Source organism: Chlorocebus sabaeus, chromosome 14 (assembly GCF_047675955.1).
Source record: "Chlorocebus sabaeus isolate Y175 chromosome 14, mChlSab1.0.hap1, whole genome shotgun sequence".
Taxonomy (NCBI): Eukaryota; Metazoa; Chordata; class Mammalia; order Primates; family Cercopithecidae; genus Chlorocebus; species Chlorocebus sabaeus.
Genome location: NC_132917.1, coordinates 48,408,859 through 48,426,271, shown reverse-complemented (window position 1 = coordinate 48,426,271; position 17,413 = coordinate 48,408,859). Strand labels below are relative to the sequence as shown.

Below are 17,413 nucleotides of genomic sequence, written 5' to 3'. Positions count from 1 at the left end.
GGGAGTGGTGGCTCACCCCTGTAATCCCAGCACTTTGGGAGGACGAGGTGGGCAGATCACCTGAGGTCAGGAGTTCAAGACCAACTTAGCCAACATAGTGAAACCGCCTCTACTAAAAATACAAAAATTAGCCGGGGTGGTGGTGCACACCTGTAATCCCAGCTACTCGGGAGGCTGAGGCAGGTGAATGGCGTGAACCTGGGAGGCAGAGGTGCAATGAGCCAAGATCATACCACTGCACTGTAGTCTGGGTGACAAAGTGAGACTCGGTCTCATAAAAGAAAAAAAGTAAAGAAAAATATTTTAGAGACAGCCCATTATTTTTTACATATTAAACTTTACAGTCAATTACAAAGTATTTCAATAATTGTATAGACTCTAAATAATTATTTATTAGTGATTAAAATGCAAGTTAGTATTTGAGCGTATGACTCAAGGCAGCAAATATTCATAATTAACTTCTGAACACTTTGCAACCAGTGCACTAAACCCAGCAGTATTGTGTTTCTCTGACTCTGTTTCATCCTTTACATCTTACAGGAAATGAAAATCCAGATAATCTCTGCCTCGCCCCGTAACTTTGAAATGGTTACAGTGTTGGCAGTTCTGATTTATTTTATACTCTAAACTTTTGTAACATTTTCCATTTTCTAATCCAGCTCCAAAATCAACTTGCTTTATTTGAACATCAGATTCTATTCCACCGTGATGAATTCCTCCTCCCACTCCAACAAGATTTCAGTTAAAGTGACCTGTATGACACAATGCAATGGAACACTGTTAATGAGTATATGACTGCCTACTTCAAAATATTTTAATATTCGAGAGACATATATATTGTGCACGTATTACTAATTATAATTAACCCATAAAAACTATGTAGGATGACTTCAAACACAATTTTCCTCATCACTACTTTTTCAACATTCTCATCTTGATAAGGTCTTGATAAGGATTCAGTAATTTCCTAGCTAACAAATGGTTATACTTTCATTTCTTTAATCATAGTGCGTATAATCATGCATGAACATAAAGTATTAGCAAGAATAATGTTTATTGTCTCCAGTTAATTCTCCAACCTAGACAAGGTGGAGATAAAGACAAATAATCTGAACCTAAGGCTATAACCTGCAGAAAACCAACCAGCTTTCTTCCCTCAAGAACTGTGCTTTTCTTCTTTCCTAATTCATTTTATAAGAGGTAAGTGGCAGCATCTTGACTGTTCTATTCTATTGTCTCAGATGCTTCAAATATTGGAAGAAGCAGGGACAACATAAAATAAACACACTTCTTCCTATTCATCCTGCTACGAACAGCTGAAATGTTATATATCTAAACATAAGAAGACTCTGAAAAGTGGGGAGAATATGGCAGATCAATTATGGACCTCGCAATCCCAAGAGCCACATAGCAGTGAGTTCTCCGATTTTCTTTTTGCCTCCCATATCCTAGATTGGGTGCTGGGGAAGCTGGCAACCCAGAAATACCAATGGTGACAGAGAGGAAACAAAAAAGCTTGCTTTTTCTAGCCAAAGGACCAAGAAAGGGTCATCAAGGCAGAAACCTTTTAGACAATAACCACTCTGTTCTGTCCAAACACCACAGAAAACCACTGTGGCCCCTTTCCTACCACTATCATCCCTACTTGTGATTGCGTTTTCTTTCGGCTTTGAAAGTGGCAATGTCACGGTCCCATAAATTTAAGCACACTGTAATTTGTAGAGTTCCATTTATTCCCTAAATTATAGTACCTAGTATTGTACTGGCCACATAAAAGGTTCCTAACAAATACTTGTGTTTGCTTATATGTGTTTACATGGGATGAGCTAGTGAATGATTCTTTATGTGAACATTTTCCATTTGAAGTTACATTTTATTGTTATGTGGACAGGTCAAGGAAATTAAGCATGGGATATTGTTTCAAGTACAAGAGAAAAAGCCATCTACAGTCACACAAGGTTTCCAAAATACCTTTAACAAGAGACAGATGTTTTCATTTCACGATGAGAAATAACACTCCTTGGCCATGCGCGGTGGCTCACGCCTGTAATCCCAGCACTTTGGGAGGCCGAGGTGGGTGAATTGCTTGAGTCCGGGAGTTCGAGCCTGACCAGTATAGTCAAACTCTTTCTCTACTAAAAATACAAAAAAATAGCCAGCCATGGTGGTGCATACCTGTAATCCCAGCTACCTGGGAGGCTGAGACACAAGAATCACTTGAACCCGGGAGGGGGGAGATTTCAGAAAGCTGAGATCAGGCCACTGCACTCCACTGCCTGGGAGACACAGCAAGACTCTGTCTCAAAAAAAAAAAAAAAAAGTTAAAAAGAGAGAGAGAGAGAGAGAGAAATAACACTTCCTTGCTAAGTTGCTGGGTGTTAAATAAGAAAACACAGTCCCAGACAAGCAATAGGTGCCAAAAAGCTAAGGGTGCTTTCTCTTCACTTTTACCAGCTTTCAAAATCAAGATTAAATCAGATTTTAAAACAAACATTTTAATAGTTTCCAACCCCTCGGATGTGTGTGTGTGTGTTTATTTTTTAAAGGGCATTTGCAACCATAAGCGTAATCGATTTTAAATTTCTTGAGGACTTAGGCTGTGTATTATTCATTCTTATATGCCCCTTGAGCTCCTAGCATAGTACCTCAAATATGGAAAACATTTGTTAAAAGTTATTGATATGAATTTATTCTTAAGCTGTTATAAAATGGAATTTCTAGCCTATAGGTGGGGGAAAATTAGGGATTAAAATGCAACTATCATAGGGAGAAAAGTAGTGCATTTATCTAAATATATCCGATCATTCATTCATGTAGTGTTTCTTATTGAACACATAGGTCATAGTCTCTGGCCAGGGGATTAGCCCCATACCACTGGCATTGCTCCTACCATCACCCGCCACCACCCTTGCAGAAGGTTCTCTTCCCAGAAAAAAGAAATAACTGTGGGCAGAGCCACCCCAGTCAAAACCCCAAAGAGGGTGGGCAAGAAGAAAAAAATGCAAGTAATTACAATATAACAGGATTTGTGTGTGTGTGTGTGTGTGTGTGTGTGTGTGTGTGTGTGTGTATACACCTGTGAGGTTCAGCTAACCTGAATGGGGAGGGCCAGGGAAGGCTTCTTAGAATTGGCCCCCTAAACTGAGGTCTGTGGAATGAGTAGGGGACAGAGGAAGGGGGCAAGGAAGAGTATTCCAGGGAGAGGGAACTGTATCAGCCAAAGCTTGGGGCTTGAGAACACAGGGGGTTTGAGAACATGATAGGTTTGAGGAAATGAGAGCAGTTTGTTTGGTTTAGCTAAAGGATAGAGAATAAGGCAAGCTGTAGTGAAAGCTGAGTCTCACTGGTAAGCAAATGCAAGATAATGTGTCCTTTCCTGTCTGCAGCACAAAGGGTGGACTGGAGGATGGAGGACAGCCACACTGAAGGCAGAGAAGCAGTTAAAGGTCTGTGGGGTTTGGAGGAATAAGTAGCTCCATTGGAAAAGCCTGCAGCAGAAGAACACCAAGATCTAAGTTACTGATATCTACGCTTCCATGGCACTCAATCACATAAGGCAAAAAGAGGGAGGGGGAGAGACCCTAAAAGCCTTGAGGAGGTATGGGGGAAGGGGCTGGAGCATCACAGTCTGAGGAAGAGGCAATAAAAAAAGGGCTACAAACATCGTCTAGTTCACAATCTTACCCAAGGCCATCTCTGATCCCAGTGTGAGTTTAATATAGAATGTGTCCTTTTCCACAATGAGTACTTAGCAAAGCCTTTGAAAAGTGTTTCAGAATATCTCAAAATTATCCACTGGAGAGGCAGGCTCTTGGCATTTAACAATGCCACTGTTCAAAGATGCTCTTTCCTTGTCCTTTTCATGGCACTTGAGGACCTTTGGGTGGAATTCTCTCTGAGCAGTGTGAAAATATCAAAATAAAACTCTATGGAAAAGGACAAGCACTGCTCTGAGGTAGCATCTCCCACCCCCGCCCAGCCACTCAGCTCTATAGCGTCTCTCTCAGAGATGAAAAGCAGAAAAAGAAACTGAATTCTAGAGTGCTCACAAATGGATTTCCCAAATCAGAGCTGCCTTAACCATTTATTCCCTGTTAGAGGGAATTGATCATCTCAGTTCCAAAATCACAACAATGTCCTTTTTGAGTCAGTATAGTTAATATTGAAGCATTAATACCAGTGACATCCACAGCAACCTCTGTCATGAAAAAAGAAAAAGAAAAACAGTAAAGAACACATATTAAAAGAAGTGATCAAACTTCTCAAGAAAAAAAAATTAGGCTGGGTGCAGTGTCTCACACCTGTAATTCCAGCACTTTGGGAGACCAAGGTGGGCAGATCGCTTGAGGTCAAGAGTTTGAGACCAGCCTGGCCAACATGGTGAAACCCTGTCTCTACTGAAAATATAAAAATAGGTCAGACATAGTGGCAGGCACCTGTAGTCCCAGCTAATTGGGAGGCTGAGGCAGGAGAATCACTTGAACCCAGGAGGCAGAGGTTGCAGTGAGCTGAAATCGCACCACTGCACTCCAGCCTAGGTGGCAGAGTGAGACTCCCTCTCAAAAAAAACAAAAACAAAAACAAACAAAAAAATCCCAAGGGAAAAAAAAGAAAATTAAAGTTGGTAATAAAGTGTCCTTAAACAGGATTCTCCATCTCTGGGACGGTGAAAAGTCTCTGAATCCCCCATTCCACTTCTGGGAAGAAAACTAAGAAAGAACACCTTAGATAATAGGCCTGCATTCATCTGTACCCATAGACTCTGTCTTGCCTCATTGCCGTGGATGAACTGTTTGTGCTTTTGTCTGTCAGTCCCTCTGCTGGTGCCTTGGGTCCCTTCTCCTCTCATCTGCTCAGAGATATGGCCCTAGCAATTGTCTCCCTCTCTCCTTTGCATCATTAATTTTCTTTTTTCTTCCCTGCACCCCCCCCCAACCTACCACTCTGTCACTCAGGCTGGAATACAGTGGCTGGATCCCGGCTCACTGCAACCTCCGCCTCCCGGGTTCAAGCGATTCTCCTGCCTCAGCCTCCAGAGTATCTGAGACTACAGGTGTGCACCGCCACACCTGGCTAATATTTGTACTTTTAGTATAGACCGGTTTGACATGTTGGCCAGGCTGGTCTCGAACTCTTGACCTCAGATAATCCACCTGCCTCAGCCTTCCAAAGTGCTGGGGCTACAGGCATGAGCCACTGTGACCTGCTGTATCATTAATTTTTCTTTCACCACTGGATCACTGCCAATTTGTGGAAGCATTCGTCATCCAGTGGTGTACCAAGTATGGGGAAGTCGGCAGTCCTGTCACCCAGGCTGGAGTGCAGTGGTGTGATCTTGGCTCACTGCAACCTCCACCTCCCTGGTTCAAGCGGTTCTCCTGCCTCAGCCTCCTGAGTAGCTGGGATTACAGGACCCTGCCACCATGTCTGGCTAGTTTTTTGTTTTGTTTTTTGTTTTTTTCCTATTAGAGATGGCGTTTCACCATGTTGGCCAGGCTGGTCTCAAACCCCTGGCCTCAAGTGATCCGCCTGCCTTGGCCTCCCAAAGTGCTGGGATTACAGGCGTGAGCCACCACGCCTGGCCAATTTTTTTGTTTGTTGGTTTGTCTGAGACAGAGTCTCACTCTGTTGCCCAGGCTGGAGTGCAGCGGCACAATCTCTGCTTACTGCAACCTCTGCCTCCTGGGCTCAGGGATTCTCCTGCCTCAACCTCCCAAGTAGCTGGGATTACAGATGCCCACCACCATGCATGGCTAATTTTTGTATTTTTAGTACAGACAGGGTTTCACCATCTTGTCCAAGTTGGTCTTGAACTCCCAACCTCAGGTGATCCGTCCGCCTCAGCCTCCCAAAGTGTTGGGATTACAGGCATGAGCCACCATGCCCAGCCAAACTTAGGTTACTTCAATTCTGTCATTCTGTGTGACCATTTGGAGTTTTTGTCTGTATCTTTAAATTTAAAAGACTAAAATGGAGTGTGAATTGCAAGATGTAATATTTTTGTTTAGTAAGTTTTGTTTCGTTACTTTATATATTAAATATTTACCATTTTTGAGTAATAATATTTTTAAATTGAAGTTTATTCTTCTATTTTAATTGTGAACTGTTTTGTTACATAGCTTTGAAAGGATTCCAAACACATATATAGTTTGCTATGAGTGACATATGTTTTACTGTGACAAGAACTTGCAAGGTACTCCCACTTCGAGAACGTTACATCACACCTTATCAGACCCCATATATGAGCTATTGACTTCAACTACTGGACTCCAAAATACAGTGGTGTGCTGTATAACCATGTTTATGTCAATGAGGGACCCCTTATAAAACAGTAGTCCCATGAAATTGTAATACCATAGTTTTACTGTATCTTTTCTTTGTTTAGATATGTTTAGATACACAAAACCATTGTATTACTACTGCCTACAGTATTCAGTGTAGTAACATGCTGTTACTGAGAACAGGTTTGTAACCCAGGAGCAATAGACCATACTGTATAGCCTAGGTGTATAGTGGGCTGTACTATCTAGGTTTGTGTCAGTAAATTCTATGATGCTTACACAATGAAGTCTCCTAACAACACATTTCTCATTTTGTACATTTTCCCATTGGTTAAGTAATGCATGACTTACCTACAAACCTAATAGTTTGACAGACACTTTGAGAGCTTAGGCCATGGCATGACTGCACTCTGTTGAGCTGCTTCTCCAAAGATCGTGAGCTCCAGGTGTGGCAGGGCTACATTCTGTTAGCCTTTGGGGTCCTCTCCGAAGCCTCAGCAGCAACACGAGCACTCTTGCATGGAGGGACCTCCTGTGTCTGCATGGATCTCTGTTGTGTTGGTCAAGTCATCTCTCCCAAAATCCTCTCTTACACACATACCTCACACTTCCACTAGCTTTTACTTTCCATAGAGCCTGCATTCATCCTAAATTGGTGAACTAGACTTTAGTAATTTTGGAACTCACTCATTACATGGTTAATACACTTCATCTATCGAGTGTATTCCCTATGAGATTTGTTCTTGTGATTCTCCCCCCTTAAGCATTGTGGAAAAAAAATCCCTTTGTATGACAATAAGCCATGTGAGTCATGAAATCATATTTTCATCACGTCCTTATTTTAACCATACAAAACAGTTTTAAAATAACAAAAAAATAAAACAATAAAACACCCCACTAATGGTATGATTTCACAGTTGCCTAAATTGTACCTTTCACAGATACTTTAATTTTATTAAGATTCACTTAATTACTGGACAATTGTTTACATAGAATATTACTATATCAGCTATAATAAAGAATCAAAGTTCAAACTATTAGGTAGATACAAAAGCTATGAATAAATAGGTGTGTTTTTTTATCCTGCAGGAACTTTGTAGGCATTCTTAAGACTGTGAAACCAGCAACTGGTTTATAATTATTCTGAATTTGATAACAAAATTCGAAGTGGGATTACCATCCTAATACGAAATGACATTGACCTGGTGAAATTCAACCAAGAAAAATTTTAAAACAAAGCAGGATGTGATTAAAGCAATGGCTAAATTTACTTTAAAATATGTAATGCCTACAACACCACACATACAGTTAATGAAAATTCTGAAGAAGTACAAGCTGGTATAGTCAAAGCACCTATGCTGGAAAGAGCAAATGATTCAGATGACATGGGCTAAAAGGTAACAAGGAATCATTTTCCATACGCATTAACAATAAGGAAGAGAAAAACTTTTAGCAAGAGTCAACATCAAGAAGATAAAAATAATAGTAATGACAAAGAAGGAGCCAGAGAGCAGACGAAGTATCAAGACTTGGGTCTTAAGGGATGTCAGGGAAGTATTAAGATCTCATCCTCCCCAGCTACTGTCCCAGTATTCATATTGACAGCAAAACTCCTCAAAACAGCTGAAGGGGGCCAGGTATGGTGGCTCACGTCTGTAATCCCAGCACTTTGGGAGGCAGAGGTGGGTGGATCACCTGAGATCAGGAGTTTGAGACCAGCCTGGCCAACGTGGTGAACTCCTATCTCTACCAAAAATACAAAAATTAGCCAGGAGTGGTGGCGCACGCCTGTAATCCCAGCTACTTAAGAAGCTGAGGCACAAGAATCACTTGAACCTGGGAGGTGGAGGTTGCAGTGAACTGAGATGGTACCACTGCACTCCAGCCTGGATAAGAGCAAGACTCTATCTCCAGAAAAAAGAAGTCTGAAGGGATTCACGCCATCCCAGAATATGCTGATTTGGCATATTGATTATTTTAAGCTGAAGGTGCTTGAGAAACAGAACATGCAGAAGGGCTCTGATAAGGTTTGGATGTGTTTCCCCTCCAAATTTTATGTTGTAATGTGACCTCCAATGTTAGAGATGAGCCTAGTTGGAGGTATTTGGGTCATGGGGGCAGATCCCTCATGAATGTCTTCATGCTGCCCCTGTGATAATGAGTTCTCATTCTGTTTGTTCATGCAGAGTTGAGCCTGGAAGCGCCTCCTCTCGCTCCTGCTTCTTTGTCACCATGTGACATGCGTGCTCCCGCTTCACCTTCTGCCATGAGTAAAAACTTCCTGAGGCCTCACCAGAAGCCAAGCAAAAGCTGGTTCCATGCTTGAGCAGCTTGCCAAACTGTGAGCCCATTAAACCTCTTTTCTTTATAAATTACTGAGTCTCAGGTATTCCTTTGTAGCAATGCAAAACAAACTAGCACAGGCTCTCTGACCTCCTCATTTCTACCTAAAAACATATCATAAAATTTTCCATGAAAAAGTTGCCTTTCCTCTACTAGGAAGAGAAGAACATTCTTGTCACCAAATACTAGGAGTTGATGCCGAAATGGACCTCCACATCGAACTACTAAAACGACCCTATCTTTCATTAGTTTCCCCCATGTATTTTCTAGGCACTGTCCTACAATTTAATGCCCCGAGCCCAAGCCCCTTTGTCTTGTCACATCCCCATAATTAATTGTTCTTTGCGTGAAAAGGCATATAAGCTTCATGGCCTAATGACATCCTAGTGTCTTTACTTCCCTTTGGAAGATTGCCATGTACATGTAAAAATATTAATAACATCGATATGCTTTTCTCCTGCTAATCTGTCTTATGTCAGTTTAATTCTTGGACCAACCACAGAACTGAAGAGGGTAGAAGGAAATTTTGCTTCCTCTACAAAGCCATTTACTCACTGGGTCCAAACCTGCTTGAGTTTGCTTCCATTGCTGTCACTTCTGTCATTTCAATGACACTGTTTCTGTCAAGGTCACCGATTTCCATGTTGCTAGATCCAGTAGCCAACTCTCAGTTCTCATCTTACTCTAGCAGCAGCATTTGAGGAAACTCATTACATCCTTTTTCACTTGACCCATGGAATGAATACCATTCTCTTTTTTCTTTATGGCATTGCCCTCATTTTCCTGACCTCTAAACTCCAGGGAGCCCAAGGGCTCAATTCTCAGCCCACTTCTAGTCTATATTCACCCCAGGTGATCCCAGTTAGTCCCATGGCTGAAAGTGCTGATATCTCTAAGAGGCGCATCTCTATCACAGCCCTCTTTCCTGCCTTGTACATTCAATTGCTACTTGCTCTCTCCATTGTATATCTAATAGGCATCTCAAAGTTAGCATATCCAAACATGAATTCCTGATCTTTCTCCCCAAAACCTGCTCCTACAACACTCTTCCCCTCATCCATAAAATCAACTCCATTCTTTTGCAGCTTAGGCCAAAAATCTGGTAGTGGTCTTGGTTCCCTTCTTTCCCTCACACCCCACATCTAATCCATTGGCATATACTATTGGCTCCATGTTTCACATATGTTCCGAATTCAACCATTTTTCATCTCCTGTCACCACTCTCAATCTTCATCACCTCTCAGCTGATGCTATCTGAATGTTTGTGTCCCACGCAAAATTCATATGTTGAAACCTAAACCCCAAGATGATGGTAGTGAAAGGTGGGGCCTTTGGAAGGTAATTAGGTGTGAAGGCTCTGTCCTTATGAATGGCATTAGTGCCCTCATAAAAGAGGGTTCAGGGAGCCCTGTTGCCCCTCCTGCCATGTGAGGACACAGCAAGAACGTGACTACTATGAGGAACAGACAGGCACTCACCAGACACTGAATCTATTGGCACTTGATCTTGGACTTCCCAGCCTCCAGATTGTGAGAAATTTCTGTTGTGAGAAATTTTTGCTATCCCTCAGTCTCAGGTATAGCAGCAAGAAAGGACTAAGACACCTGAGATATTGCAATAGACTCTTAACTACTTTCTCTGCTGTTGCCTTTACCTCCTTTTTATGTCCACAGAATCATCTTAACACGTAACAAAGTTCTATCCCTCCTCTGCACAAAGCCTTCCAGGGGCTCCCATCTCACTCAGAATAAAATCCATGGCCCACAAAACCCTAGGTGGTCTGCCTCCCTCACCTCCCCACGATCTCTCTGATCTCTTTCCACCTCTATCCCACCCCCTTGCTCACTGCGATATAGCCACCCAGCGGCCTTCTGTCCTCTGTGATGTTCCTCTGATGGGTTAGCACCCCTAGTCTCACACCTGTGCACTAGCAGAGCCCTCTGCTGGACACACTCTTCCCTGGGAATCTGGGAGGCACTCTATCTCATTTCTTTCAGGTCTCGCTGCTAGAATGTCATCTCATCAAAGAGAACATTCCTTACCAACCTATCTAAAATGGCACTCTTCTACACCTCTTTATTGTTTTACCCTGCTTTATTTTTCTGCATAGCAATAATCACAACTTGATATTTATCATCTGACTTCCCCCACTATTATATACTCCCTTTAAGAGCAGGAATTAACTGTCTTTGTAGTTGCTGATCCCTAGTACCTAGAAAACTGCAGACATATAGTAAGCACTTAAAAAAATTAGAATGACCAGCAAGATGATTATTTGGAACAAAAGTCACACTGCATTTTGAGGTGATTCAGAGTGGCAAACTGGCAGCCCATGTGTTAAGGAAGCCTTCTGTAGTTCAGAATGCTTTGGGAATGCTGCATGCGTTCAGCTACACTCATAGACTTACTCATGATATAAGGCTTTTGGAAAGAGAGTGTCCTAACTGGCTTTATAAAAGAATGACAACATCCACCCAGGAAGATTTCGGAGAGAAACACAGAGCCCATCTTGAAAAGGACAATGTTCATTACTGCTTTCTGAGGACTGAAAGAGTACCAAGGCTTGTCCCTGAGTCAAGGCAGCATGAAATATTCTCCTGAAAGCATATATCTTCGCTTGTTCTTACCTAAGAAGCTGAAAGTACAATCCTGGACTGGAGATTTTTAGGGACCGCATTGACCTTGACACATGCCAAAACAGGATGAATTAATTATAATATCTTACAAATATTTTAAAGAAAGAAGATTTTGAGTTTATTAACTCTCATTAGAAAAATTTTGTTTGAAACCTGCAGAGAAGGAAGACACTGTTTTTCTTTGTCTATAATAGTTAGAAATGTTTAGAGATGAGCATAGTATTTGAATCTTTAGGATATGTAAAATTGTATTTGACAGCATTTTTAGACTAGGCATTAAGAATACTTTAATGTGTTTGTCTATTGCATTAATTTTAATTATACTCCACTGGACTTACATGCTTTGAAATGCTTTATTGAATGCCCCCAAGATCTTGTACTAATCATAATACAAGCAGCACCAAATTTAAATTTCTAGCACCGGGTAGCATCAGCTTGCCTGAGAGCACCCTCTTCTGTTTCAAGAATGTACTGCAAATTACATTTCATGGAGTTCACAATGCTGGGTTCTACAAAAGGGGCTTCTCAGCAAAATGGCAACACACACAATCATATTATTTAAAGAAGCCACTCTTCCCTCTGAAGTTTGGAAGGCTGTGCGAGTGCAGATACATGAAGGGGAAGCAGCAAAACCCAGAGTCTAATGATGCTGTGCCTTTCTTCCCCAGGAAGTCTCATGGAAATGAACTGAAATATTTTAAAACATGGGGCAATTAATCTAATCAGTTTTCCTTTTCCTTACAGATGAAACATGATTTTAAAGGCACAATATTACTTGTAGCTTGTATCTATGGTTTTTTGTAATTCAACTATTTGTTTCTTGACTAGCAACTCTGTCTTCCTTTAAAAATTAGAGTCAAATTCATATTTCAATACCATTTCTAAGCAGGATAACGAAAAATGCTTGTATATATGACCCAGGGAAATATAGGGATAATTAGATTGAGCCCGTGAAATTCCCATCAAGAAAGGTAAATATTGGCGATTACATATGATTCAACGGAATACATATAGCCCTATGTTTTAGGGCCCTGGCTAAGGGTATAAGTTCCTTGGAATACAGTAGCTGCAGAGGATGGGTAGGGTCTAGGAGAGACAACATCAAAATCTACCCTGTGTCTACACAAAAGTGGTGGGACAGTCTAGCCAGAGTTGAGACAAAACAGGAAAGAACTGATGGATGGGATTTTGAGGACTGTTGTTACAAATACAGTCAGTTTTTGCCACTCAATCCTTTTGTCGTTCCTGAAGAACTAGGGCCAAGCCTTGTGAGTCCTAGCAGTGCCTAAAATGTTGCTTCATTTCTGTCTTCTACGAAGTACTGATGCCATTTTGAAATATTAACTTTAGTAGCTAAATAAAAATTTAATTTCAACACAAGGCAGATTTCTCGTAAAAAGGAGGGTGGAGAGGTTGTTAGGTCAGTCCTTTATAAGCACTGATTTACCTTCGTATCTCCTATGGCCTCCCTCCACTCCCCCACAACTTCCCTCCACCCCCGCAACTCCCTACCACTCACACGTATACCTTACCTGAAATATATTCTGTACAATTATGTAAAACTGGTTTTCTAAACTTTAAAAACACGGCTTTTAGGTGCACATTAATTCTACAGGACTACTCTACAAGTTGCCAAAGTTTGAAAATTCCATGGAATACTGTGGACAAAGTTTTTTCCATTTTCAAGGAAAATTTGTGAAAGGCTTTGAGTAGTAGTAATCTTATGAACGTATTCATTTCATTTTTTTTAATTTTTATTTTATTTTTGAGACAGAGTCTCGCTCTGTCGCCCAGGTTGGAGTGCAGTGGCACAATCTCAGCTCACTGCAAGCTTCGCCTCCCAGGTTCACTGTTCTCCTGCCTCAGCCTCCTGAGTAGCTGGGACCACAGGTGCCCGCCACCATGCCTGGCTAATTTTTTTTGTTGTTTGTATTTTTAGCAGAGACAGGGTTTCACCATGTTAGCCAGGATGGTCTCGATCTCCTGACCTCGTGATTCGCCCACCTCAGCCTCCCAAAGTGCTGGGATTACAGGCGTGAGCCACTGCGCCCGGCCTCATATCTTTATGAGTCATGATTATACTCTATTTTTAAAATCACCTTTTATAACATTATCAACTATACTTTGATGATGTCATTTTTCCAGGATATGCCAAGAGGTCATGGTCACCGACTCCTTAAGATTGGAGTCTGACATATGCCTGACAGAGAGTCAATTGTTTAAGGTTATTGAAGTTTATTTCATACCTTAAGAAAAAAAAAGAGCCCCAGGTCTTGCAGAAGAAGATATACATTCACAGCACAGTAAGAATCATTTGAAATACATTTTTAATTTTTGAAAAATCAATATTTAATCTACAAAATATTTTGTTACATGATTATTAAGGCTCAACCTGTTTTGTATTTGCATTGACAGAATATAAAACCATACTTTAAGTAAAACATTATAATAGTCATTGTTAAGAAAGGCCTTCTAACTGAATTTATAAGAAAAGGGGCTGTATCACAAGCATAGCTCTGGAATGAAGGGAACTAACATCCTAGAACTGTCTAATATATACATCAGGTTGTAAAATTCCAGCCTTTATTTATGTGCTGGAAAGTATCTTTTTTACATATCTTTTTTTAATGGATGAACTCTTGTGATTCCCACAGAAAAAGGAAATGTCCTTAAATTTAGATCTGCACAAATGATCTACCCATGAATTCATTTACACTGTTAATGTGATCCTGTAACTGGAAAAGTGAACAGACTAGTCACAAACTGGTCAGCTCCTTGGAAGTCTGCTCATTTGACTCCAAAATGGCCAAACTCACAATGGAATGATCTAAAGCAAAATGAATGCTAGAAAGGAATCTTTCCTCCCTCATTCCTTTCTTCCCTCCCTTAAAAGCAAGGGTTTTTTGAAGATCACTATTCCGGCAAGGGCAGTTCTACTTAATTTGAATCCTACCTGATTTTTCACCTAGAGTTCTGTAGTCACATCTGACCTTTTGCCAGTTCTGAGGTCAGAAGAATTGAATAAGCCTCCCCTCTCTACACAGAATGTTAATTTAACACTAAGTAATGAATATTTAAGGATCCTAATAGATGTGTGAATTAACAATTATGCCGTAACACCCCGCTGTTAATGCTGTCAGCCTCTGCATTGCCACAGACACTCCATTTGGGCTTTAGTCCAGCTTTTGCTATTATATTGTCAACACTGAATCTTGAGATGTCCTGTAGGCCCGGTGGCTTGTGAGTGAATAACACTGGCAGGGAGGGATACTAGTCGACCTGTGAAGCATGGGGGGCAATTAAGTGAACCCTCTACTGAATATATTTTGAGGTGTAAATAGTCATTAAGTTCATCCTAATCAGACTGTGAGTTCTTTGTCGCAGGATGCCATAAAACATACTCAGAAAAGAATGGCAGTAATTAACCCAGCTAACTTCACTGGGACCATGGGTAGCATCAGTTTCCTCCTGCCTCCACATTTGTTCTGAGCAGACTGAAGTCACTCTAGAGTGCACCCACATCAGATGATAAGAAAAGATGGTGGAAATTTTTTTAAATGACATACACAGATTTGCCCTACTCTACATCAACAGTGAGCCTCAAGCATATGATATTATAAGCAAGGCATCAAATGTAGTTAAAAAGAGAAATAGCAGCCGGGCATAGTGGCTCATGCATGTAATCCCAGAACTTTGGGAAGTCGAGGCTGGCGGATTACCTGAGGTCAGGAGATCGAGACCAGCCTGGCCAACATGGGGAAACTCCATCTCTACTAAAAATACAAAAGAATTTTAGCCGGGCGTGGTGGCTTGCACCTGTAATCCCAGTTACCTGGGAGGCTGAGGCAGGAGAATCGCTTGAACCCAGGAGACGGATGTTGCAGTGAGCCAAGATCATGCCACTGCACTCCAGCCTGGGCAACAGAAAGAGACTGTTTCAAAAAAAGTAAAAAATAAAAACAGTAATAGCAATTCCTTTCAACCAACCATCACCTTTTGCATCCTTTGCCTTTACAGTAAAATAATGAAAAGCAATAAAATCTGCTGATTGATACAGACCATCATAAATGTTTGTCTTAATCTGTTTTGAACAGATTGCAGTGGATGTAACATAATATTAAATAAAACACATGAAATAAACTCTGTAGGCCAACACATAAATGTTGTTTGGAAGAACATTAAATCAGTTTTGACTCAAAACAAATCTAGCAAATAGAAAAAAAATCTCCTAATTATGTTTAAGATTCAACATAAATTGAAGGTATATTAATACCACATGGGGGAGTTTGTTTTTCAGACTAAAAATAAATCTGGAAAATAGATTCCATACATTTTAAAATTCTCACTTTTCACTGTAAATGCTAAAAGGAAATTATAAATGGAATTATAGTTGCTAATGCTATTGACTTTTCATTAGAAACCAAACCATTATAGTCATTTACCTGACTCTGAAGAATAAAAATGTTGCCTCTTAGAAATCTGGGTAAAGTACCAAGTATCTTTCACTTTGCTTACCTTAATGAAAAATACTCCAAAATAAGCAGAATTAGCATAAAATAGCATGATAGCAGAACTAGTATAAAATAATCATCATGTGATTTAGACTTCTACTCAAGAGAGGCTTGTGTTCATTACAAATAATACTTTATCAAAATATATCCTTAGAGTCTGTACTTTTGGAAAATAGTATTTATAAATTTTAAAAATTCATCTTTAATATCTATAAATATTTTAACTAGTGTCTAATACTCAGATTCCATTTTGAAAGGAATCCTGCCAAGTGAAAGGAAATACATCTTAGTGATTTATACTAAAATATGTAGGACATCAGAAATAGCTTCTTTGCAGCACACACTAGAATACAAACACATTTTGAAAATGACAATACAGTAGGAGAGAGACAGGTACCAAATATAGCCAATTATTACTTACCAATGTGGTAAGAGGACAGGAAAATAAGTAATTCAAAAGCACAGATACTTCCAAATCTACATTTTTGCCTGTGGTTTCAACATCATTCTATACCTAGCCACATTTCAGAGGCAACCAAGAGGGAAAATTAAGTATTTTGGTGTATGTCTCCTTTGATTCCTTCACCCTCTAGTACAGGCACTAACCAGCAAGAAGAGATGGGAAAAAATAAAGACGGCACCTCAGTAATCCAGGGAGCAAAACAATCAGCCAGTGAGTAATCAAAAATCAAACTGGCTGCAGGGTCACACAACGAGTAACTGTGCCTTTGAGTTTCAATAGGAAGCAAAACATCACACAAATTATAGAAACATTTTAGATCAAATTCCTAGGACAAAAACATATGAAAAGCATAAAACACAGATTGTTCAGTTTTAGGTCTAAACTTCTCTAAACACAGCCATCAGACCTGTCTTAAAACCACTGTTCAGAAGTCATTTCCACTCCACAGTAGCAGGACTTGGTGTGTTTCGGTGAATTACATATTTGACAAGTGGGCTGTCATCATAAACTCTCGCTACTCCTACTGAGTTATGCAGTCACCAATTTTATCTGGGTCTTCTCCATCGATTTTAATCCACTTCTTTTCTATTTCAACCTGTTATGCAAAAGCAAAACACAGGCAGCATTAACAAATGCAACGCAGCACTCACACCTCTTCAGTCCTATTTTATACATGCAGCACAGACTGCACAAACCTCACCCTTTGGACACAGACACAGCCCTCTACCCTCCTACAGCAGCTTCCAAGTGAGGCACTCTGCTCTCCTTTTGAACAACAGAGCCCCCCACAAATCCTCCCCACCAGGGTCAAATCTTCAAGAGCACCAAAACTATCTTCTAAGTCAAACGTAGTTTTTATAAAATGTGTACAGAATACATATATTGAGAAAAACATTTAGAGATCTGACTAGACATATGACCAATTATCCCTCCCCCTGAATATATGGCTGTATCTTATATCTAGCCATTGGCTCCCCTGAGATTTATAATGCACCCAAATTATCTAACTGAAACAAACCAGCTTACAAACTATTAGGTTGGTGCAAAACTAATGGCAAAAACCGTGATTACTTTTGCAGCAAACTAATAGTAAGCCAGCTGGGCCAAACCATCTGCTCGTCGTCATTTTTGTCTCAGCTCAAATGTCACATCCTCCTGGAGGTCCTCCAGGACTACCCC

At 40.5% G+C, this 17,413-nt stretch overlaps 1 protein-coding gene across 4 annotated transcripts in view; it reads right to left on the bottom strand.

Annotated features, from left to right (window-relative positions):
- The window catches only part of STON1 (stonin 1), a 147,106-nt gene that overhangs the window by 68,401 nt on the left and 61,292 nt on the right, over positions 1-17,413 (bottom strand). For 3 of the 4 annotated variants that reach the window (XM_038006915.2, XM_038006913.2, XM_073022957.1), the window contains one exon: positions 13,571-16,829. The exons of the other annotated variant lie outside the window; for it this stretch is intronic. In XM_038006915.2, the coding sequence (XP_037862843.2) occupies positions 16,755-16,829 (75 nt within the window). In that variant the 3' untranslated portion in view covers positions 13,571-16,754. Of the gene's footprint in view, positions 1-13,570; positions 16,830-17,413 lie in introns of those variants that run through there. 4 annotated transcript variants of the gene reach the window in all.